The 23,352-nt window shown below is 38.1% G+C and overlaps 2 protein-coding genes across 4 annotated transcripts in view; one reads left to right on the top strand and one right to left on the bottom strand.

Moving 5' to 3' along the window:
- Positions 1-23,352, top strand: part of ITCH (itchy E3 ubiquitin protein ligase) — a 149,423-nt gene that overhangs the window by 82,064 nt on the left and 44,007 nt on the right. For all 3 annotated transcript variants that reach the window (XM_043604720.1, XM_043604721.1, XM_043604722.1), the window contains 4 exons: positions 15,746-15,903; positions 17,250-17,439; positions 20,000-20,095; positions 21,330-21,504. In XM_043604720.1, coding sequence (XP_043460655.1) covers positions 15,746-15,903; positions 17,250-17,439; positions 20,000-20,095; positions 21,330-21,504 — 619 coding nt within the window. The remainder of the gene's footprint in view (positions 1-15,745; positions 15,904-17,249; positions 17,440-19,999; positions 20,096-21,329; positions 21,505-23,352) is intronic.
- Positions 7,168-8,205, bottom strand: LOC122497548 (homeobox protein NANOG-like). Its single transcript, XM_043604725.1, has one exon. It carries the CDS (start codon positions 7,864-7,866, stop codon positions 7,168-7,170), a length of 699 nt encoding a protein of 232 aa, XP_043460660.1. The 5' UTR covers positions 7,867-8,205.

Genomic DNA, 23,352 nt, shown 5'->3' with positions numbered 1-23,352 from the left:
TAAGGCAGTAAGTAACATATCTTAGAGAGTTACAAAATCCCATTGGATTCCTCCTTTTTCCCAAACTGAGTAAACAGTGGGTAGGAAGATGATGAACCACAGAAGTAATGATCAGAAGAGGAGAAGTGTAGAAGTATCACAGAACATAAGGGAAAATACCCTTAAAGATGGGGTATTAACGTGTTAGGTGGTGGCAGGAGAGGAGAGGTGGAGTAAGTAGAACAAAATGTAAATGGTTGTTGAAACTGAGTTGATAGGGAATTTGTGCTACTAGTTTGTCTACTTTTGTGATTTATGGGAAATTTTATAATAAAGTTAAAAAAAGACAACTCACCAAGATCTTTGGGAAAATTAAAGTGTGTAAAGCTATTCTCTTTTATCTGATAGAGATCTCCTTTCAGAGTCACTCCTGTGACAAAAACTCATCTCTTATACTAATCTCTGAAGAGGTGGAATATTAAGGACTAGTAACATCTTGTCCACAGAATAATAACTGCTTTTATTTCTCAGTGTGATTAAAAAGCAATAGAAAAGAAATATACATATCTCTGTAGACGGGGAGACAACTCTAGCCTCTTGTGCCTCCCCTTAGTTTTATGTTTAATTAGAGTTTTGAATTCCTGAAATTTTCTCCATAATGTTTTAATATTTCAGTTTGTGTTCATCAGGTAACTCCTATTTTATATAATAAACCCATATTTTTCCATTAATTAGTGAGAATGTCATAGAATTTTGTATGCTCATTGAAAGGTTCAGTTAAGGGGCGCCTGGGTGGCTCAGTTGGCTGACTCTTGATTTCAGCTCAGGTCATGATCTCACGGTTTATGGGATCAAATCCTGCCTTGTTGCGCTCCATGCTGACAGTATTGAACCTGTTTGGGATTTTCTCTCCCTCTCTCTCTTCTCTCCCTCTCTTCTCTCCCTCTCTCCCTTCCTTTCCCTCCCTCCCTCTCTCTCTTGCTCTCTCAAAATAAATACAATTTAAAAACAAGAAAGGTTCATTTAAGTCACTCTTTCTTTTTACAAATCTCATTATTTTTAATTTTTCTAATTTTTTTTTAAGTACTCTCTATACCCAACGTGGGGCTCAAACTTAGAATCCCAAGATCAAGAGTTGCATGCTCTACTGACTGAGCTAGCTAGTTACTCCTACAAGTCTCATTCTTAAAGTGCTTTATGAAACCACTCTAGTCAACTGTAAATGTCTTGCAAAGGCATTCCTGGAACCCTAGCTTCATGCCATTTATTTAATCAATGCTGCTACCCAAGTGAAGTAGTAATCTGAGGAATAGTGTCTTTTAGGTTTCTGAGACTGCCAGAATAATCTTTAAGCATGTCTTTTGTGTTAAGTATGAATTCCTTTATGTTAGCTTTTACTCCAGAGAGTGTATCTCTGAGATGATGGGTTTGAAAAGCATTTTGTAAACTGTCAAATGCTGTTAAATGTTACTACACAATGATCATGGCCATGACTGGCTTTTTCCCTTTGCTTTTATTTGCTTACTTCATAACTATAAGACTAAAAAGCAGGGCAGTATATACCCAGTGAACAAGGGGTTTGTGCCCCTCCCCTCCAATTTCTTGCCCAGTTATCATTTTAGGAAGATACTAAACAACTTTAGGTTACATTACCTTTTTGTCCTAATTCAGGCCCTATTGTATACTGTGAATATAGTCTTGTTAGTCTGCTTTCCTCTGTAGCATGTCTGGATGTCCTATATTATTCAACATTGTCTTCTGTCATTTTTATGAAGTTCAAGATGATTGGCACCTAGTATTTAAGATTTTGTTGTTAGAAGTACTTTATTGGCTGTTAGGACCTTACTGTATTAGCATCTTGGTTCTCCAGGGTTCTTTATCCTGTCCATAAACATCTGGGCTTATGTATAAGTTAGATATATATGCATGGTGAGATAAGCAGAGGTTTATAAGAATGTGGAGCAGAGGAACAAAGCCATAGTAGCATGCAATTAGTAGCTAATTCCTTTTAAAGATAATGGAGGTGGTGAGTTCACACTGACAATTCTATACAGTGTATAGGTTTCCACGTTTTCAAAATCCATTTCAAGTTTTAGTTTCACACCCATTTACTAAAAGAACTAAAATAAACCAGCAGTGCTCTTTTAGTATGGCTATGTTTCTCAAACTTCAGAGTGTATCAGAATCACTTGGAAGACTTGTTCAACCACAGATTACGGCCTTATCTCCAGTTCCCAATTTGTTAGGTCTACGTTTGGGCCTACGATTTGCACTTCTCAGAAGTTTCCAGGTGATGCCTATAGTGTTAGACCACGCCATACACTTTGAGAAACACTATGGTTAGACTTACAGGTATTTCTTAGATTACAACAAACTGTTTTGGGAAATTTTTTCAGTTATGTAATGAAGTCTATTTCTTGAAAATCTAGGCTTACAGAATTGTCATTCTGCCTTAATCTCATACTCTTTTACTTCAGAACTAGTTTGAATTTTGTTTCTTCTCGAACTGTTTTTATTACTAGAAAATAATACATGATGGTTTTAAAAAATGTAAATCAGGGGGCGCCTGGGTGGCTCATTCAGTTGAGCGTCCGACTTCAGCTCAGGTCATGATCTCACAGTCTGTGAGTTCGAGCCCCGCGTTGGGCTCTGTGCTGATAGCTCAGAGCCTGGAGCCTGCTTCGGATTCTGTGTCTCCCTCTCTCTTTGCCCCTCCCCTGCTCATGCTCTGTCTCTCTCTGTCTCAAAAATAAATAAAATTTAAAAAAAAATGTAAATCAGTATATAAACCAAAATTATATAAGCTTCATGGAAGAAATAGCATTTGACCTAAGACCGTAAAGCATAGTTGTAATTTGGTTTTGCATGCCTTGGGAAATTGGACAGGGGAAGGGGTTCTAGGTGGAAGGAAGAAAAACAGTTATAGAGATGGGGAACAACATAGGGTGTGTTGTTAGAAATCTTCACTCACAGTGTCTAGCTAAAAATAGGGCAATTGAAAGGGGAAAATGGTAGGTGGTGAATTTGAGAGTAGAATCCATTAGTTAATATTTATTGTCTCTTCTATGTCAGGCAGTATGAGCATGTTTCCTGTCATTTCACTTAATCTTAAACACTTTTGTGAGGTAGGTAGGTATGGATCATTTTTATGGGTGATAAGAAAACTAAGCCTAAGAAAGGGAAAGGAACTTGCCTGAGTTAATAGTGTAGTGGCACAGTTGAACCTGCAATTGCCTTACCTTCAGAGCCTGAACTCATAATTGTCATGCTTTACTGCGACCTAAAGTGTTAGTTATTTTTAGTGTTACATACGTTGGGGCCCGATGGAGGTTTTGGTTTGTAAATATAGGTATCCCTCATTTTGTGCTTTGCAGATATTTTGATTTTTTTTTTTTAAACCTAAAGGTTTGTGGGAACCTTGCATTGAGCAAATCTGCCAGTGCCATTATTTTTTTTTTTAATTTTTTTTAACGTTTGTTTATTTTTGAGACAGAGAGAGACAGAGCATGAACAGGGGAGGGGCAGAGAGAGAGGGAGACACAGAATCGGAAACAGGCTCCAGGCTCTGAGCTGTCAGCACAGAGCCCGACGTGGGGCTCGAACTCACGTGAGGGACCATGAGATCATGACCTGAGCCGAAATCGGACGCTCAACCGACCGAGCCACCCAGGCGCCCCAATGTGCCATTATTTTTAATAACATTCACTTGTGTCTCTCTCACATTTTGGTAATTCTTGCTCTGTTTCAAACTTTGTCATTATTATGTTTGTAATGGTAATCTGTGGTCAGTGATCTTTGATGTTACTATTGTAATTGTTTGGGGGCACCAAAGACTCTGCCCATATACAACAGTGAACTTAATTGATAAATATTGTGGGTGTTTTAACTGGTCCACTGATAGGCTGTTCCCCATCCCTCTCCTTGGGCCTCCTTGTCTCCTGAGTCACAACCATTAGGCCAGTTAATAACCCTACAGTGGTCTTTAAGTGCTCAACTGAAAGGAAGAATAGCATGTCTCTCACTTGAAATGAAAAGCTAGAAATGATTAATCTTAGTGAGGAAAGCATGTTGAGAGCCTAGATAGGCCAGAAGCTAGGCTTCTTGTGCCAAACAGCTAGCCAAGTTGTGAGTGCAAAGGAAAAGTTCTTGAAATTAAAAGTGCTATTTCAGTGAACATACAAATGGTAAGAAAGCAAAACAGACTTAATGTTGATATGGAGACTGTTTCAGTGGTCTGGATAGATCAAACCAGCTACAACATTCCCTTAAGCCAAAACCTAATCCAGAGCAAGACTGTAATTCTCTTCAATTCTGTGAAGGCTGAGAGAGGTGAGGAAACTGCAGAATAAAAGTTTGAAGCCAGTAGTGGTTGGTTCATGAGGTTTAAGGAAGGAAACAATCTCCGTTTACATAAAAGTACAAGATGAAACAGCAAGTTATCAAGAAGATGTAGCTAATTAATGAAGGTGGCTACACTAAACAACAGATTTTCAGTGTAGATGAAACAGCCTTATATTGGAAGAAGATGCCATCTAAGACTTTCATAGCTGGAGAGGAGAAGGTTAATGCCTGGCTTCAAAGGATAGGCTGACTGGCTTGCTAGGGCCTATTGCAGCTGCTGACTTTAAGTTGAAGCCAGTGCTCAGTGACCATTCCAGAAATCCTAGGGCCCTTAAGAATTATGCTAAATCTACTCTGCCTGTGCTCTGTAAATAGAACAACAAAGCCTGGATGATAGCACATCTGTTTACAAGGTTTATTGAATATTTTAAGCCCCCTGTTGAGACTTACTACTCAGAAAAAAGATTCTTGGAAATGTTACTGCTAATTGGCAATGCGTCTGGTCACCTAGAGCTCTGATGCTGATGTGTAACAAGGTTAAGGTTTTCATGCCTGCTAATACAGCATCCATTCTGCAGCCCATGGATCAAGGGATAATTTTGTCTCTCAAGCTTTATTATTTAAGAAATACATTTCTTAAGGCTATGATTGCTGTAGGTAGTGATTTCTCTCATGGATCTGGGCAAAGTAATAACTTTCTGGAAAGGATTAACCATTCTAGATGCCATTAAGAGCATTTGTGATTCATGGGAGGAGGTCACAATATCAACATTATCAGGAGTTGGAAAAAAAATTTTTCCAGTTCTCATGGATGACTTTGAGGGGTTTGAGACTTCAGTGGAGGAAGTAATTGCAGATGTGGCAAAAATAGCGAGAGCCAGAATTAGTGGAACCTGAAGATATGACTGAATTGCTGCAATCTCATGTCAAAACTTAAATGGATGAGGAGTTGTTTCTTATGGATGAGTTCAAGAAAGGGGTTTCTTAGGATCAAATCTATTCCTAGTAAAGAAGCTGTGCAGATTGTCGAAATGACAAAAAGGATTTGGAATATTACACAAACTCAATTGATTAAACAGCAGCAGGTTTTAGGAGAATGGACTCCAATTCTAGTTCTACTAGAACTACTTCTAGTAGAAGTTCTACTTCAGTAAAGAAAGAAGTTCTACTTCAGTAAAATGCTATCAAACAGCATTGCTACAGAGAAGTCTTTTCTGAAAGGAGGAATCAATTGTTGTGGCTGACTTCATAGTTTTCTTAAGAAATTGTCACAGCCACCCCAACCTTCAGCAACCACCACCACCCTGATCCGTCGGCAACCATCAATATCAAGGCAAGACCCTCCACTAGCAAGGAGATTAAGACTTGAATCACATTCAGTGTGGATGATGGGTAGGATTTTTTTAGTAACAAAGTATTTTTACATTAAGGTAAGTAAAATTTTTTTTAAACATAATGCTATTGCACATTTAATAGACTGCAGTATAGTGTAAACATAACTTATATGCACTGGGAAACAAAAATATTGACTTTATTGCAGTGGTCTAGAACTGATACTGCTGAGGTATGCCTGTATAGGCTCATAGAATCCTTCTGTGGAGAGAAAGATCTCTAAAAGTATTGGGGGCATTGGCATGATCAAAACTCCATAGGAAAAAGTATTTTATTTTATTTGGTAATCGTGTATAGCTTGTATTATCTGGTGGTGAGTGAAGGTGGGGAGACCTATGTGGGAAGTTGTTATAGTAATACAGTGAGCAATAAGGAGGGTTAGAACTGGGGCAATGGTGGTAGAAGAGTAGGGAGAGAATGTGGAAGTGAAATCAGTGAGACTTAGGTATTAAGCATCAAGAGGAACAGGAGAGAAGAAAAGTCAAGTTGCCTGGGAGGATAGCAGTGCCACCATAGAATCAGACCATGAGAGGAATACTAGCCTTACAATTGGAGAGTTATTCTAGATCTCCTGCATTTAGTTGATAATTTGGTACCAGAGGATGGGAATGCACCAAGGATAAGTGATTGGATTTGGGAACTGTTTTAGAGATGATCTTTGAAATCATAAAATTTGAGACTCTAGGGAAAAATTCAGAACAGAACCATAGGAACCTATATTTAGTGAGTGGGAGGAAGAAGACAAATTGAAGAAGAGATGGTTAGAAGTGGGCATACAAGATTAACTCGAAGAAGTTAAGAGAAAATGGTTTTGTTTTGTTTTTTTTTAAAGATAAAGTGGGTATTTATTTGTACTTAAATCTATCATAAACCACCAGCCAAACTGGTCCTATCATCACGACACATTAAAATATAAAAACAGCTTTCTACAAATACTGGAATAACGAACAGGTCAGGAGTTGTAGTTAAACCAGCACAGGGGGCAGAGGAAATCAACAACGCACATTATAACTTAACCCTCCACCATTAACAATTGAGGTTGTTAAGCCTCACTATCTCAGAAAATACAAATAATCCTTCATCACATCTTTGTATTTTTACTTCCTATTCTTGTGGTTAAATTCTGGAGCCTAAAGATATACAAATTAGTATTGTATCTAGTTATCTAGAGCCAGAAACATATTTCCGCATGTTGTTCAAAGCAGCCAAAGCTACGGAATCCTCTTTGATGAGACTTCTGCCGTTCCCCCTTGATGGACAGAATAAACATAATGAAAAGCAGAATATCAAGGCAGAGATACAGGACCCTAACAGACAAATCCTAGAAGTAATACAGCCATCGCCCAAATGGAGACGGATTAATACACTCATGGTCACGCGACTTCAGGCTGTATGTTCAGGGTAGTTTGGGAATAAATCCATTATTTGCTGGGCACTAAAATACTTAGCCGTTTGCTATATTACACTGTGGCTTTCCCCAGTCGTTTCTAAGATGGACTGCAAATCGCTGACAGAATTTTGCTGTAACTGTATCTGGGGCTGCGGGGATTCCTCTCCACAGTCGTGCAGCTGACTGTTCCAGCCCTGGCCATTCCAGGCTTGGGGGCACCAGGTCTGACTGTTCCAGGTCTGGTTGCTCCACGACTGACTGTTCCAGGTCTGGTTGCTCCACGACTGGCTGTTCCAGGTCTGGTTGCCCCACGACTGGCTGTTCCAGGTCTGGTTGCCCCATATTGGAAGGTTTCCGGAAGTGTTCATCAGGTATCCCTGAGACACAGTGTTGTTATTCTTTGGCCAGTTGTTTTTTTGCCACCTCTTACATTTCATTCTCTGGTTCTGGAACCAGGTCTTAACCTGCTTATAGCTAAGGTTCAGAATGTTGGAAAGTTCTTGCATCTGCTGGAGACTGAGGTATTTCTGTCTCTGAAATCTATCATTGAGTACATATAGCTGGGTCTGAGAGAAGACGGTTCTGATCTTCTGTTTCTTGCCCTGAGCTGGATCGTCCTTCTTCGCGGTGATCTCCTCTGCAGAAGTGGGCAGCACTTTTACTCTGGGGCTGGTGGAAGAATCGGGGCTGCCCTGAACAAGTAGATCCATGCAGGAAGGAAGAGGAGAGACGGTCTCCGTGTGGGGGGTCTCAGCGGATGACATTTGCAAGGGTGCATAATTTTCTTCAGGCCCATCAATCTCAGGCACTGGAGAAGAGTCCCTAGAATCGGGCGCTTCGGGGCAAGGTGGGCATTGGGCTGAGCTGGATCCGTATTCATGTTGCCGAGTTGAGGGAAGAGAGAAAAAAATAAGAGCGAGATGCAGGCTTATGTGTCTAGGTGGAAGAACTTAAAAGAGAAATCTGAAGATCTCCAGATGTAAGAGTATCAGAAAGACAGGATGCAGTGGCGTCACCACCAAAAGGGCCAAGCACCAACCAACCCAATTTAGCAAAAGGTGAGAAAATGGTTTTAAAAGATGAGGTAATTGGGGCACCTGGGTGGCTCAGTTGGTTAAGCTTCTGACTCTTGATTTTGGCTCAGGTCATGATCTCACAGTTCGTGAGATAGAGCCTCACAATGGACTCTGTGCAGACAGCTCTGAGTCTGCTTGTAATTCTCTCTGCCCCTCTCTTTCTCTGCCCCTTCCCCCCTTGCACACGCACTCTCCCAAAATAAGTAAACCAACTTAAAAGATGGAGTATTTAATCCTGTCAAGCACTGCAGAAGAGAATGAGATACTAGACTAATTAAGCCAAGGAAAACTGGCTATATATGGAAAAAGAAAAAATCAAGTTAGAGCTTTATCTTGTCCAAGATCAGAGTAGATTCCAGGTTGACTTTAAAATTGAGTTCAGAGGTGCTTGGGTGGCTCAGTCAGTTAACCCAGCTCTTGGTTTTGGCTCAGGTCATGATCTCACGGCTTCATGGGTTTGAGCCCCACATCGGGCTCTGTGCTGACAGTGCGGAACCAGCTTGGGATTCTCTCTCGCTGCCCCTCCCCCCACTCATGCTGTCTCTGTCTCAAAATAAATAAACTTAAAAAATTTAAAAGAAAATTGAGTTCAAAAAAATTAAATTATAAAACCTTTAGGAGAAAATGTGAATAGTGAACTTATTTCTGAATAAATTTGATTATATAGGAATATAAAACTCTTCTGTGCATTTTATGTCCCAGTATGTGATCTATTCTGGAGAATGTTCCATGTGCACTCAAGAAGAATGTGTATTTTGCTGCTTTAGGATGAAATGTTCTGTATATATCTGTTAAGTCCATCCAGTCCAGTGTGTCATTCAAAGCCATTGTTTCCTTGTTGATTTTCATTTAGATGATCTGTCCATTGCTGTAAGTGGGGTGTTGAAGTCCCCTACTATTATGGTATTATTATCAATGAGTTTCTTTATGTTTGTGATTAATTGATATATATATTTGGGTGCTTTCACATTGGGAGCATAAATGTTTACAGTTGTTACATCTTGTTGGATAGACCCCTTAATTATGATATAATTCCCTTTTTCATCTCTTGTTAACAGCCTTTATTTTAAAACCTAGATTGTCTGATATAAGCATGGCTACTCCGGCTTTCTTTTGGTGACCATTAGCATGATAGATGGTTCTCTATCCCCTTACTTTCAATCTGAAGGTGTCTTTAGGTCTAAAATGGGTCTCTTGTAAACAGCGTATAGATGGATCTTGTTTTCTTTTCCGTTTTATTACCCTGTGTCTTTTGATTGGAGCATTTAGTCCATTGACGTTTAGAGTGAGTATGAAAGGTATGAATTTATTGCCATTATGTTGCCTGTAGAGTTAGAGTTTCTGGTGGTGGTCTCTGGTCCTTCCTAGTCTTTGTTGCTTTTGGTCTTTTTAGGGTTTTTTTTGTTTTTCTTTTTTGTTTTTTTTTCCCCAGTATTTACTACCCTGAGAGAATCCCTGTTAAAATTTCTTGCAGAGCTGGTTTAGTGGTCATGAACTCCTTTAGTTTTTGTTTGGGAAACTTTTATCTCTCCTATTTTGAATGACAGTCTTGCTGGGTAAAGAATTCTTGGCTGCACATTTTCCCGATTCAGCATATTGAATATATCCTACCACTCCTTTCTGGGCTGCCAAGTTTCTCTGGATAGGTCTGCTGTGAACCTGATCTGTCTTCTCTTGTAGGTTAAGTACTTTTTTTCCCTTGCTGCTTTCATGATTCTTTTCCTTCCCTGTTTTGTGAATTTGACTATAATATGCCTTGATGATAGTCGGTTTTTGTTGAATCTAATGGGAGTTCTCTGTGCCTCCTGGGTTTTGATGTCTGTGTCTTTTCCCAAGTTAGGAAAGTTTTCCACTATGATTTGCTCACATACACCATCTACCCCTTTTTCTCTCTCTTCATCTTCTGGGACTCTTATGATTCCGATGTTATTCCTTAATGAGTCACTAAATTCCCTAATTCTTGTATCATGCTCTTTTGCCTTAGTCTCCCTCTTTTTTTCTGCTTCATTATTCTCCATAAGTTTGTCCTCCATATCACTGATTTGCTGCTCTGCTTTATCCATCCTTCCCACCGTGGTATCCATTCAAGATTGCAGCTCAGTTACAGTGTTTTTAATTTCATCCTGACTAGCTTTTACTTCTTTTGTCTCCACAAAAAGGGATTCTAATCTGTTTTCAACCCCAGCTAGTTCCTCTGTGTATTTTCAAATATAGAATTAAAAGCGGATGACAGATACTTAACCAATATGAAAAGCGATAAATTGATATCCTCAGATTATAAAAGGATCTTACAAATAATAAGTAGAACTATTCTCTTATAACAGAAAAATGTATAAAAGATGTATACAATTCATGGAAGAAGAAACTGTAATGGCTTATAAATGAAATATTGTTGAACATTAACATTTTTATTTACCAAATTAGTAAAGACTTCTAAATATTTAAATACCTTATGGTGAAGTGGACATTTTCATAACTAGCTGATGGGAGAACAGATTAATTATTATCTTTGAAAATATTTTTAGTAATATTAAATTAAATATTAAAATATCTTCAAGATATTTGTATACTTTAACCCAGGTGTTCTATTCTGACTTTCTGTAGGAAATAGGAATTACCTCCTCTTCCCCCACCAAAAGAAAAGAAAATGATTAGATGATATTTCTATGTATTAGAATTTTCTATAGTCATTAGATGTTATAAATGTTTTTTTAATAATTTGGGGGAAATGCCCAGTATATAATGAGTAATAAAACAAACATTTGCTCAAGATAGGAAACATTGTATGATTACATACAGAGCCGGTGAAATAGGACTGGCAAGAGATAGTTCCATGTCTTAATGGTAATGATCTCCAGAAGGCAGGACTGAAGGTGATTTTTATTTTATGATTAGAAGTTGTTTTTCACTTTGAAAAGTGAAAGTCTTTGAAAAACTAAAATATACTAAGTTCTTTAATAGCATAAATACAAGAAGCTATAATGAAGGAAAAAAGAAAGAACTGTTTTGAAGAGCAGTTAGGATTGAGGAAGTGTTTTAGGTTGAGGGGTTTGATTGTGTTTATGAACCGAGAGAAAAGATCTGGAAGAAGGAAGATGATGGAAGATAGAAGAAAGGTGTTAAATGATGATGGAAAGTCCTAGAAGATACAGGCTGAAATCAAAAACACAAAGACAAATTAGCCTTGAAGTAGTGAAGAGACATTTTTCTCCCAAGAGGGGAAACAAATAAATGAAGATGATAAGAGCACAGAGAAATTTTTTTGATTGATTTTTCCTTTTTTTAATGAAAGTTTATTCTTAAATGTAAAATAGGAACTAAGACAACACTTCATCCTAGCTATAGTTGGCAATAGATGCTGTAACAGACAGGGAATTCAGATGTTTAAACAGGAATAGAATTAAGGAACACCATTGCCTCAGGCACAAGAACAGGTTACTTTTTGTCAGGTTTCTTTCTTTCCTTTTTTTCCCTTTTTTGTTTAAGAGAGTTCAAGCAGGGGAGAAGGTTGTGGGGGGGGGGGGAAGGAAGGGGGAAGGATCTCAAGCAGGCTTCACGCTGAGCGTGGAGTCCTACATGGGGCTCAATCCCACAACCCTGTGATCATTGACCTGAGCCAAAATCAGGAGTTGGAACTCAACTGACTAAGCCATCCAGGCTTAGAAATCTTTCCAGATTTCTTAATTCCACCTGTAGGCCCTTCCCTGCAGCCTTTGATTTTAGTTCCTTGAGTTTTCTTTTCTTCTTTCTGTTTCTGCTTGAGTGTTTTATCTTCCTTGTTCCATCTTCTTGGGCTGTCTCAGGGGCTTCTGCCACCTTCTCAGCTGGACATGGCACCTACCTCCCCTTTGAAACAGAGAAAGTTTAAGGTAGATGAGACAATTGAAGGATAGCAGATAATCATCATGTTAGGGAAGAGGCAGGATGACGGTCATCTACAGATTAGAAATGTGGTCAAAAGTAGATTTAATATGTAGAAAATGGTTGATTTCCAAGCAGTATGTATAGTCCAGTTGAAGTTGTTAAATAAGGTCAACTGTAGCTTTAGTCTCAGTCTCTAAAATGAGCAAGCTATAGGAAACTGATGCCTGCCAGTATAAAAAGATGGAGACTGAAGAAACAGTTTTAATTTCTTTTTGTCTTTTGCCTAAGTCTCTTTAATTGTACAGCACCTAGTAAAAGTCCTTTGCCCTACCAAATTACTATTAATTTTTATTAGTATTAATTTTAATATTAATACACCAATCCCAATGAACCTGTGGCGTAGGCTGTCATAGTCCTCTGTCATTTCTAGTTTTTTAGCTCCTAAGAGATTTGAGCTGTGATTTCTTCTTTTTAACAGGAAAAAAGGTGCTCACTTTGGCGGCACATACACTAACAGGAGGGAAGAAAAGACTTTATCTTATTAGACATTGGTAGTGAAAATCTACAGACTTTTCTTTCTTTCTTCTTTTTTTTTTTTTTAATTTTTTAATGTTTACTCAGTTTTGAGAGACAGAGAGCAAGCAAGGGTGGGGCAGAGAGAGAGAGGGAGATACAGAATCTGAAGCAGGCTCCAGGCTCCAAGCTGTCAGCACAGAGCCCGATGCAGGGCTCGAGCTCACAAGCTGTGAGATCATGACCTGAGCCAAAGTCAGATGCCTAACTGACTGAGCCACCCAGGCACCCCTACAGACTTTTCTTTATTGGGCACAGTGGGAAATTTATGAGGACCTTTTATAGAATAGTCTACTCCTTTAATTTGGTATTTTACCTAGTTTATTTACTCTGCTAAAATAGACCTGATTTTGCACCTGGAACATTATTTATTATTACTTGTTGGCCCCTGAGAATAGTAGTAGAAAAAGTAAATGAAGGATTAGTTGTAATGAAAAGATTGCTTGGGGTTAGGGGATGTTGGACTATAGTGAAGGAATGAAAGGTACTAGGAGAAGTAGTACCCTGGGATGGAACCCAAGTGGGACTTGAAGGGAGCTGATGGACTGTGAATATAGAGTGGGTTAAAGGCCATGATGAGACTGCATCAAAGATACAGTGGGAGGCAGGTAGAAGAAGTAGAACGTTGTAGGTAGAGAGATTTGTGAGTTTAAGACCTAGGAAGGAGGAACAATTTCTAAGTATCAAGGACATTTAAGGAGTCATCCTACTACCCAGATTGTCAGATAACTATATTGAGAAACTGAGGCCAAGGTGTTAGAGTAAACAGCATGGATGTTGAAATCTCCAAAATTTTAATCCTCAACCCCAGGATATTGCATTTTTGAATCCAGTTTCTGGATTTCCCCTTTGTCATAGCAGATTTACCTCATGTCCCAAATGTTTCTCCTTCCTCACATATACCTGAAACTTGACTAGCACTGACGTGCATGGAGATTTAAGTACCTTTTCTTTGGTCAAATAACTTCTTAATAGCAGAGCCAGAGCTAGAAACCTCAATTTCCCACTATTGGTCCATTCTGCCATTTGTTGCGTACCTTCTAAAAGGCATTATGAACCTTAATTAGTTCTTAATATTTTTAAGAACTAACTAGTAATGTGTTGAAATAGTATGGAGAGGCAATACTCAGAGTCTTAAAGGGGTATGCTACTCAAAAATGGGTTTGGAACTCAGCACCTAGGGGTAGAGGAGCAGTGTCAAAGCTGACTCTTCCTGCATTCAGTTCATATTCTGGGGTGACTTGGCCTTCCTGTAGGAGTCAACACTAACCAGGTGCTGACTGCCAGTTACTGAGCTGTTCCTTTTATTCAAAATAAGCATTTGAGGGGCGCCTGGGTGGCTCAGTCAGTTAAGTGGCCGACCTCGGCTCAGGTCATGATCTCACAGTCCGTGAGTTCGAGCCCCGCGTCGGGCTCTGTGCTGACAGCTCAGAGTCTGGAGCCTGTTTCAGATTCTGTGTCTCCCTCTCTCTGACCCTCCCCCGTTTGTGCTCTGTCTCTCTCTGTCTCAAAAATAAATAAATGTTAAAAAAAAAAATTAAAAACGAAACAAAACAAAATAAGCATTTGAGGCACCCACAAGGCAGTCTTGTCATATCTTACTATTCACACAGATCACCTGGGGATCTTATTAAAATTCTAGTTCTGATATAGTGGCTCCTGGGAGAGGAGTGCAAGATTGTGTATTTCTTTTTTTTTTTTTTAACGTTTTTGAAATGTTTATTTATTTTGAGAGAGAGAGAGTGAAGAGGGGCAAAGAAAGAAGAGAAAGAATCCCAAGCAGGCTCGTCACTGTCGGCATGAGCCCGATGCAGGGCTTGATCTCACAAGACATGAGGTCATGACCTGAGCCAAAATCAAGAGTCAGTCACCCAACCAGCTGAGCCACCTGGGCACCTCAAGATTGTGCTTTTCTAATAAGCCTCCTGTGTATTGCCTTTGCTTCTTTTCCATATTTTGGGTTCCATACTTTGAGTAGAAAAACCCTAAAGAACTTTAGGGGAGGGGCACCTGGGTGGCTCAGTCGGTTAAGCAACCGACTTCTCAGGTCATGATCTTGCGGTTCGTGAGTTTGAGCCCCGCATCGGGCTCTGTGCTGACAGCTCAGACCCTGGAGCCTGCTTTGGATTCTGTGTCTCTCTCTCTCTCTGCCTCTCCCCTGGTTGCACGCGCGCTCTCTCTCTCTCTCTCTCTCTCTCTCTCTCAGGAAATGAATAAACATTAAAAAATTTAAAAAACTTTAGGGGAACATAGTGTGAATATGATTTAATATGTGGTCATGCCTCTCAATATTAATTTCTTGAATTGATTAGATATTACTTTGTTCAGGCTTATTCTGAATAATTAATACTGTAGTATGGATTGATACTGCATAGTGGTTTGCTGCTTACCAGATAGTAGATAGCAGAGCCTTAGCTGAGGCTTCTTCAAACTGTCTAGACTAACACTCTGCTGTCTAATTCATGGCTAGGTTTCCCTGGGAAAAGTAATCAAGTATATTTAGCTGACAGTGGTAAAAACTTTCAATCTGACATTACTGTCCTCCCCTCTCTTTTCTTTCTTTCAATTTATGTCATTGCTTTGAAGAAATAACACCTCCCTTTTAAAAAAGGTCTGTGGGCACCTCTGTTCTAATCACTAATTTTCAACATTTTGTATACCGTTTCCTGGGATGGAAAGAAAACACCTTGTCTCTGGAAAATACGTATACTTCTTTCTTCTGCCATAAAACAGTCAACCCTACCCTAAAACTGAAGAATATTAAGGGCCAATGGAAACCAGGAAAATTATGGTGACATTATCTGGGCTTGAAATAAAATAGTGCCCTTTCGAAGGCATTGGAATTTTGAGAATTTGACTCTGTTCCTGCTTATACAGGGCCTCCAAAGACTTAATTTGAAATCTGAACCAGCATACCTAATAGTTTTGAAGAGTCCCACATGTTTCTGTTGCCCTTAGGCAACTCCTCCCTCTTGCTGCTGGGTGGGCTCTGAGGGTTACATACAAGACTCTACCCAAGGGCTATTCACGTACTTGATAAGGCCGGCCAGAAATTTTAAGTTTTGGTCTTGTTTTTTATTAAATTCATTGAACATTCATTTTCCCCTCCCTTTCCCCGCTTCTTACCCAGAACAAATCCAAATGGATCAGATGAACCTGAGGATTCAGGGGCTGGTGAAAATAGGAAGGTCAATGGGAATAATTCTCCATCACTCTCAAATGGCGGTTTTAAACCTTCTAGGCCTCCAAGACCTTCACGACCACCTCCACCTACCCCACGTAGACCAGGTGTGTATTCCAACCACACACTAGGGATGTAACTGTCAGTACTGTGATTATAAATAACGTTTTGTTTGGGAATTGATCCTCAGATAAGAATCAGGAGACTCAGGTTGGTTTTATAGTGGTATTTTTTATATTTAAGATTTTGGCCCAGAATGATCTTTCTGTAGGTAGACAAAGGTATGCTTTTCCAGAAGTTTTTCCTCTAGGGAAAATCTATTGAGGCAAGTGGTTTATTGAAAATGAGAAATAAAATGAGAGCCCTATGTGCATTATTCATTTTGTCAGGGATCTGGTTGCTTTTCTCATTATATCCTTTAAAAAGACAATTAGTAAATGGTGAGTAACCCAACAATGCTAAATGATATTCAGATTTTGAAGCAAAAATTATACAACCAATGAACACATTTTGTGTAGTAAAAATGTTAACAGCTCTAGGTAGAATATCCATTTTCCCTGATTAGCCAGAATAGAATCTTTAATCATTTATTATTTCCCTCTGCTAGTATGTGGACAGGGAATGTATAAAAAATTAAACCAAATATTATTAAAAAGTAAATTAGTTGTCTACAAATAATTTTCTTTTTAATGTTTATTTATTTTTGAGAGAGAGACAGAGCATTAGTTGGGGAGGGGCAGAGAGAGAGGGAGACAACAGAATCAGAAGCAGGCTGCAGGCTCTGAGCTGTCAGCACAGAGCCCAGTATGGGGCTTGAACTCATGAAATGCGAGATCATGACCTGAGCCAAAGTCAGATGCTCAACTGACTGAGCTACCCAGGTGCCCCTACAAATCATTTTATTAAAAACTTTGTTTTTAATTATACATCTTCCCCTGTTTGGGGTAAAAATTGTGTTAATAATATATTCCCAGTCTTTAAAATCATATACTACTTTGTCAAAATATTGGTGACTTCTCCCGGTAATTGTTTTGTCAGGTATTTCTTGAAGATGTACTATGTACAGTGCTATTGCTTAATAGTCATAACATCAAAAATTGGTCTTTGATATGCAGGGTTTCATAGAAAAGACAGTTTTAAGGATCTAAAGAATTACTAAATGAATTTATAACACCAAGGGATACCAATGCTTTCCTATTCTAAAAGTTTTTATTTCTGTGGCATCAGGAAATCAGAATTTGCATGTGCTTCATAATTAGTAAAGAGACATGGAGTAGATAGAACCCAAAAAGTTATTTTAAAAAGTTGATTTTATTTAAGTTATTTTTACCTACATGTCCACATCTTAAATTTTCTGTGTCATCTGCCTTTTAATTTTTTTTAAGTTAAAATTCTATCCTGAATTTAGATTTCTGAAAATAAAAGATTGTTGTTTTCCACAAATCTTTTATAGCATCTGTCAATGGTTCACCATCTGCTACTTCTGAAAGTGATGGATCCAGTACAGGCTCTCTGCCACCAACAAATATAAATTCAAATACATCTGAAGGAGCAACATCTGGATTAATAATTCCTCTTACTATATCTGGAGGCTCAGGCCCTAGGCCATTAAATACTGTACCTCAAGCTCCCCTACCACCTGGGTAAGTAGCTGTTTTTTGTTAACATTTGTTTGCTTTAGGCTTCTGCATATACTTATTAATAAGGAACATAATACTGAACTTCATTCTTTAAAAAAGCATCTTCAAGCAGTGGTAACTGGTTTTGGTGGGTGGGGGGCTATATCTAGAGTCAGACTGGACAAAAAAAACCTCACCACATTAGCAGTCATCCTCCTCCTCATTTCCAGGGCATACTTTTTTATTTTTATTATATTTTTTTTATTGAAGGACTCTAAACCATAGAAAGTTAACTAGTGCCAAGTAATAGTCACCAAATTCAGATTGCTTTCTCTTTGACAGGGAAAAAAAAAACCCACTTCTTAAAATACTTTTCGACCATCATAAAGTCATTATGGCAAAGTAGTAATAATTTAGGAAACTGATGGGAATACAAGCTGGTGCAGCCACTCTGGAAAACAGTATGGAGGTTCCTCAAACTAAAAATAGAACTACCCTACTACCCAGCAATTGTACTACTAGGCATTTATCCAAGGGATACAGGTGTGCTGTTTTGAAGGGACACATGCACCCCCCCCCATGTTTATAGCAGCACTATCAACAGTAGCCAAAGTATGGAAAGAGCCCAAATGTCCATCAATGGATGAATGGATAAAGAAGACATGGCGTACCTATACAATGGAGTATTACTCAGCAATCAGAAAGAATGAAATATTGCCATTTGCAACTACGTGGATGGAGCTGGAGGGTATTATGCTAAGTGAAATTAGAGAAAGACAAAAATCATATGACTTCACTCATAAAGTCACATATGAGGACTTTAAGAGACAAAACAGATGAACATAAGGGAAGGGAAACAAAAATAATATAACAACAGGGAGGGGGACAAAACAGGAGACTCATAAATATGGAGAACAAACTGAGGGTTACTGGAGGGGTTGTGGGAGGGGAGATGGGCTAAATAGGTAAGGGGCACTAAGGAATCTACTCCTGAAATCACTGTTGCACTATATGCTAACTAATTTGGAAGTAAATTTTAAAAAATAAAAAATAAAATTTCAAAGTAAATAAATAAATGGCGTATGGAAAAAATAATTTAGGAAACTGATAAAATTAGTACTCATAACCCCATTTTAATCTCCACTAATTATTTTAAAAATTAATAATACTCTAGTAGTTTATGTACATATATACATTCTGACATTCGCATTAATCCAGAGCTTGGAATCTAATTAAAATTAATTGGCTGATAAATTAATAAACCCTTATGAAATTTTTAATTGCTAAACAGGTATTATTTGTCTGCACAGTTGGGCCATTTTCCTTTTGCAAAACCTACACGGGAACCCAAATTAGAAAGTTATTTGTGCAAGGGATTACCATACAGAAACTGGTACTCTCCAAAGTAATTGGTACTTTTTTTTTTCCTTTTAAGTTTGTTTATGTATTTTGAGTGTGCACACTTAAGCAGGAGAGGGGCAGAGAGAGAGGAAGAAAGAATCCCAAGCAGGCTCCGTGCTGTCAGCCTAAACCAAGAGTTGGACACTTAACCAACTGAGCCATCGAGGTGCCCCTAAAGTGATTGGTACTTCTAAGCTTTGATGGCTTATTCCTGTCTTCCTCACTTTGGGGATTAACATACCAAGGAGACTAGAATACCCAGATTGACTTTGTCTGTTAAACTATGCAGAGACACATCTGATAAAGTCTTAGTTTTTGATTTCAGTTCTTCTGGAATGCAAATAGTACTTTGCCCTTGGCTCAGTCTTTCTTCAGATTTCATAACATTAATTACAAGCATTTTTTCCCCACTAAGTTTTGCACATGCCATGATCAGATTGAGATAGACTTTATCTCCTGAGTGCATCTACCTCAGACCTCTTTAGAAATACAAGGAATATGGGGCGCCTAGGTGGCTCAGTCGGATAAGCATCCGGCTTCAGCTCAGGTAATGATCTTGCGGTCTGTGGGTTCGAGCCCCATGTCAGGCTCTGTGCTGACAGCTCAGAGCCTGGAGTCTGTTTCAGATTCTATGTCTCCCTTTTCCTTGACCCTCCCTGTTCATGCTCTCTCTCTGTCTCAAAAATAAATAAATGTTAAAAAAAAAAAATTTTTTTTTAAAGAAATACAAGGAATGTCTTGAGCAGATACTTCTGCAGAAGAAAGCTTACTTTGTCATCCTCAGGATACCAGTCTTGCCTTTATTCATAAATTCTTTTGGTATCTTCTTTATATATTGACATACTTATTTTTCTCAGTTCTTTAATGTGGTCATATAAGAGAAAAAAGCACGGGGCGCCTGGGTGGCGCAGTCGGTTAAGCGTCCGACTTCGGCCAGGTCACGATCTCGCGGTCTGTGAGTTCGAGCCCCGCGTCGGTCTCTGGGCTGATGGCTCGGAGCCTGGAGCCTGCTTCTGATTCTGTGTCTCCCTCTCTCGCTGCCCCTTCCCCATTCATGCTCTGTCTCTCTCTGTCCCAAAAATAAAAATAAAACGTTGAAAAAAAAACCTTTAAAAAAAAAAAAAAAAAAAGAGAAAAAAGCAAAGACAAGTGCTATAGCAGCCTTTTAAATTTTGTGTTTAAGTTGGGAGCAGAGAGTGGACCAGCATGGGCGAGTTTACTACGTAGATCATATTGAAAAAAGAACAACGTGGGATAGACCAGAACCTCTACCTCCTGGGTAAGTATCTGAATTAAGGAAGAAGAAAAGTATTTATTTAGAACTATGGATATCTGTATAAAATCTTCCTTATATCCCTACTTTTCCTCTTCCTTTCAGCCTTTTCTGTATCCTCTTTGTGTTGTGGTAGATGCAACTAGAAAGAAGAGAGAGAATTGACTGAGCATGATGATGAGCAATGAATTGATTTTCATTCATTTCTGACCTCAAGATTCTATAGGTCTTGCTATTTCCAAGTTTTCCTTTCTATACTTCATTCAAATCACAGGGTTTTAGAATTAGTTTCATCAAGAGTAATTATTTAACTGAATAAGAATCATATCCCCTATCATATATGAAGATAAAGTCTATTAGTATATAATAGTGAAGTAATTGTAGAACAGTTGGGGCAATAAAAGGATATATTAATACATGATGTTAAGCATTTATCATTTACATTCTAGAAAATGGAAGAAAATACTTGTGTTCAAGGGAAGTCAGTAGCAAACTTGGGGACATGTTTAATCTTGCTAGTAATCTCAAGTACACACATGAAAGGTATTGTTTCACTTGTTAAATTAGCAGATAATATCCAGTATTGATGAGATTGTAGAGAAACTTTACCACATAACATTGCAAGTGGTAGTATAAATTAGTTACAACTCTTGCAGGAAGTATCTATAACTATAGTAATGCACTATAGTAATCCTCTCCAGGAAATTTATCCTAAGAAGTAAATGCAAGGAAGAAAAAAAATTGGTGTATTAAACATATTTATTATTTTACTTTTTGTAATATGAGAATATTAGAAACAACCATAAATAACAAAGTAGAAATCACCAAGTTATTGTATTAATGTTTACTTAATATTATGCACCCATTTGAAATGATCAGTAGTTGTAATCTTATAGAAAAAGTTGTGTCCCTATTAGAATTGCAACAGTCAGAAGAACATTGGAAAGAAAATGAGAACTTGTTTCTTAATTACTGTTTGAGACTTACTCACTGAATATACATTGTTGTTTTTAAAACCTGGGGCATATTAAGAACTTTTAAGAGAAATTTTTAGAAACTTCCTTTTATATTCACTTAAAGACCATTAAAAATATATATAAAATAAAAGAGTTCAGGTAAATGAAAAGTATTTTAAGGTAAAATCTTACCAATCCTGCACCAGGGCCAAGATGAAGTCCTGTTCAGTTCATATCTGTATCACAAATAATTGTTGAATTAGGTTGTTTTTGTCCTGATTTAGCTGGGAACGGCGGGTTGACAACATGGGACGTATTTATTATGTTGACCATTTCACAAGAACAACAACGTGGCAGAGGCCGACATTGGAATCTGTCCGGAACTATGAACAGTGGCAACTCCAACGTAGTCAGCTTCAAGGAGCAATGCAGCAATTTAACCAGAGATTCATTTATGGGGTAAGCAGCCTGCTACACTATAAATTTAAGAGTACTAGACTTTAATCTTTCTTTTTTTCTTCATATGAAATGTTAAGTACTAAAAAGACAAGTAAGATGGCAGCCAGTTGTTGCTGTTGATAAATATATATTTAGACCTCGTCTCGAGTATTCTGTGCCTGTGATCTATTCTTACCTCTTTGAAACTTCTGACATTCAACGTCCTTTGCTTTGTTAATATCAAAACTAAAAAGTAATTAGGAAAACTTAAAATTCATGGATAAAAGAATAATAAAAATAAACCCAAGCAGCGTGAAGAGAATTAAAACAGTTTTAAATTTCATATTGCCTCGCTTATCAGAATATTTGAAGGTTTGGCTCTAAGAGCACTTGACTGTTAAGTGGCTATATAGAACTGATGACAGAATTGAATCATTTTGTAACATATGAAAATAAAGTTAACCTAATACATTGGTGCTCTAGGAGACTAAAGAAATTGGATTCCTTGTATGATTATTCTAAATATATTTTTCTGGTTTCAAAATTGTATTAACTTTGGTATGCAAACATCTCCTTTCTGGAAATGGTTTAAGTTTTACATTTTCCTTTAGAGTAATATTGCAATAATAGCAAAAAGTTCACCAAAGTGTATTAACATTTTATTGTGTAGTCTTTGATGCTAGGAATTTTATAGTCTCTCAAATCATAAAGTATTATAGATCTTTTCTCTGAAGAAAGGAAAATGGTTCTTGGAGAAATTTGATTCTGTGTGCCAAACAAGAAGGATTTATTTGAGTAATACATAGAACTTAAACAGGAGAAAATCTCTCCAAGAGTTCAGGAGAAGCTGACCTGCTTCATTACCATTTCTTCCCTTTCACCAACATTGGTAGCATCCCTGTTAGAATACATCAGAGTAAAAGCCTGTCCTCTGTAGGCATTATTTTTCCCTCTTTTCTCCATATTCCTATCTATTTCTTGGATCTCATCACCCTAATAGTTTTCATTCACTGATAGAGACAAATTCGTCTTTTTTTTTTTTTAAATGTTTATTTATTTATTTTGAGAGAGAGAGAGAGAGAGAAAGAGACAGCACAAGTGGGGCAGGGGCAGAGGGAGAGGGGGAGAGAGAATCCCAAGCAGGCTCCATGCTATCAGCGCAGAGCCCGACATGAGTCTTGATCTCACGAACTGTGAGATCATGACCGGAGCTGAAATCAAGAGTCAGATGCTTAACCAACTGACTGAGCAACCCAGGTGCTCAGACAAATTCATCTTTATCAGCAGCCTTCCCTTCCCTACCTGGTTTTGATTAAGATACTTTATTTAATATGACAATTTTTCCTTCCACCTTCTATAGGCAACTGTTACTGTATTTCTCCCCAGTGGTTTTAGATGTGAAATTAATTTGTCTTTTGTCTACCTTACCCTTTTCATTTTTTTTTTTTTTCCCTGTACTGTTTTACATCTTCCTTTCTTTCTAAATTATAATCACCTTTGGTATGCCTGGCCAAATTTCTTCTAGGTTTGAATGCCTAGCTTGCCTGCCTTCTTTAAAGCTATTTTCCACATGGGTGTCCAGTGGAAAGAGCATGGGCTTCAGAGTCAGACATATGGGTTCGAATCCTGGTTCCACAGTTACTTTCTCTATATGACTTTGAGTAAGTTATTTAATCTCATCAAGACTCATTTACTTTAACTATTAATGTATGAAGATACTTCAGAGGGTTTTTTTGTTTTTTTGAGGTTTCTGTAAAATAAGGTTCCTAATATGGTTAGGACATATTAGATGCATAAAAATGTTAGTTTTCATTTTTTCTTTCCCTCATATCCACATTGTAAATGTGTGCTTTAGCTTACTTTTACAGT

Source organism: Prionailurus bengalensis, chromosome A3, assembly GCF_016509475.1.
Source record: "Prionailurus bengalensis isolate Pbe53 chromosome A3, Fcat_Pben_1.1_paternal_pri, whole genome shotgun sequence".
In the NCBI taxonomy this organism is placed as follows: Eukaryota; Metazoa; Chordata; class Mammalia; order Carnivora; family Felidae; genus Prionailurus; species Prionailurus bengalensis.
Note: the sequence above shows the minus strand (reverse complement) of the source record. Positions and strands in the feature narration are given on the sequence as shown.

Coding starts and splice junctions, on each gene's coding strand:
- LOC122497548 (XM_043604725.1), bottom strand. CDS start 7,866: ATGTCATCCGCTGAGACCCCCCACACGGAGACCGTCTCTCCTCTTCCT.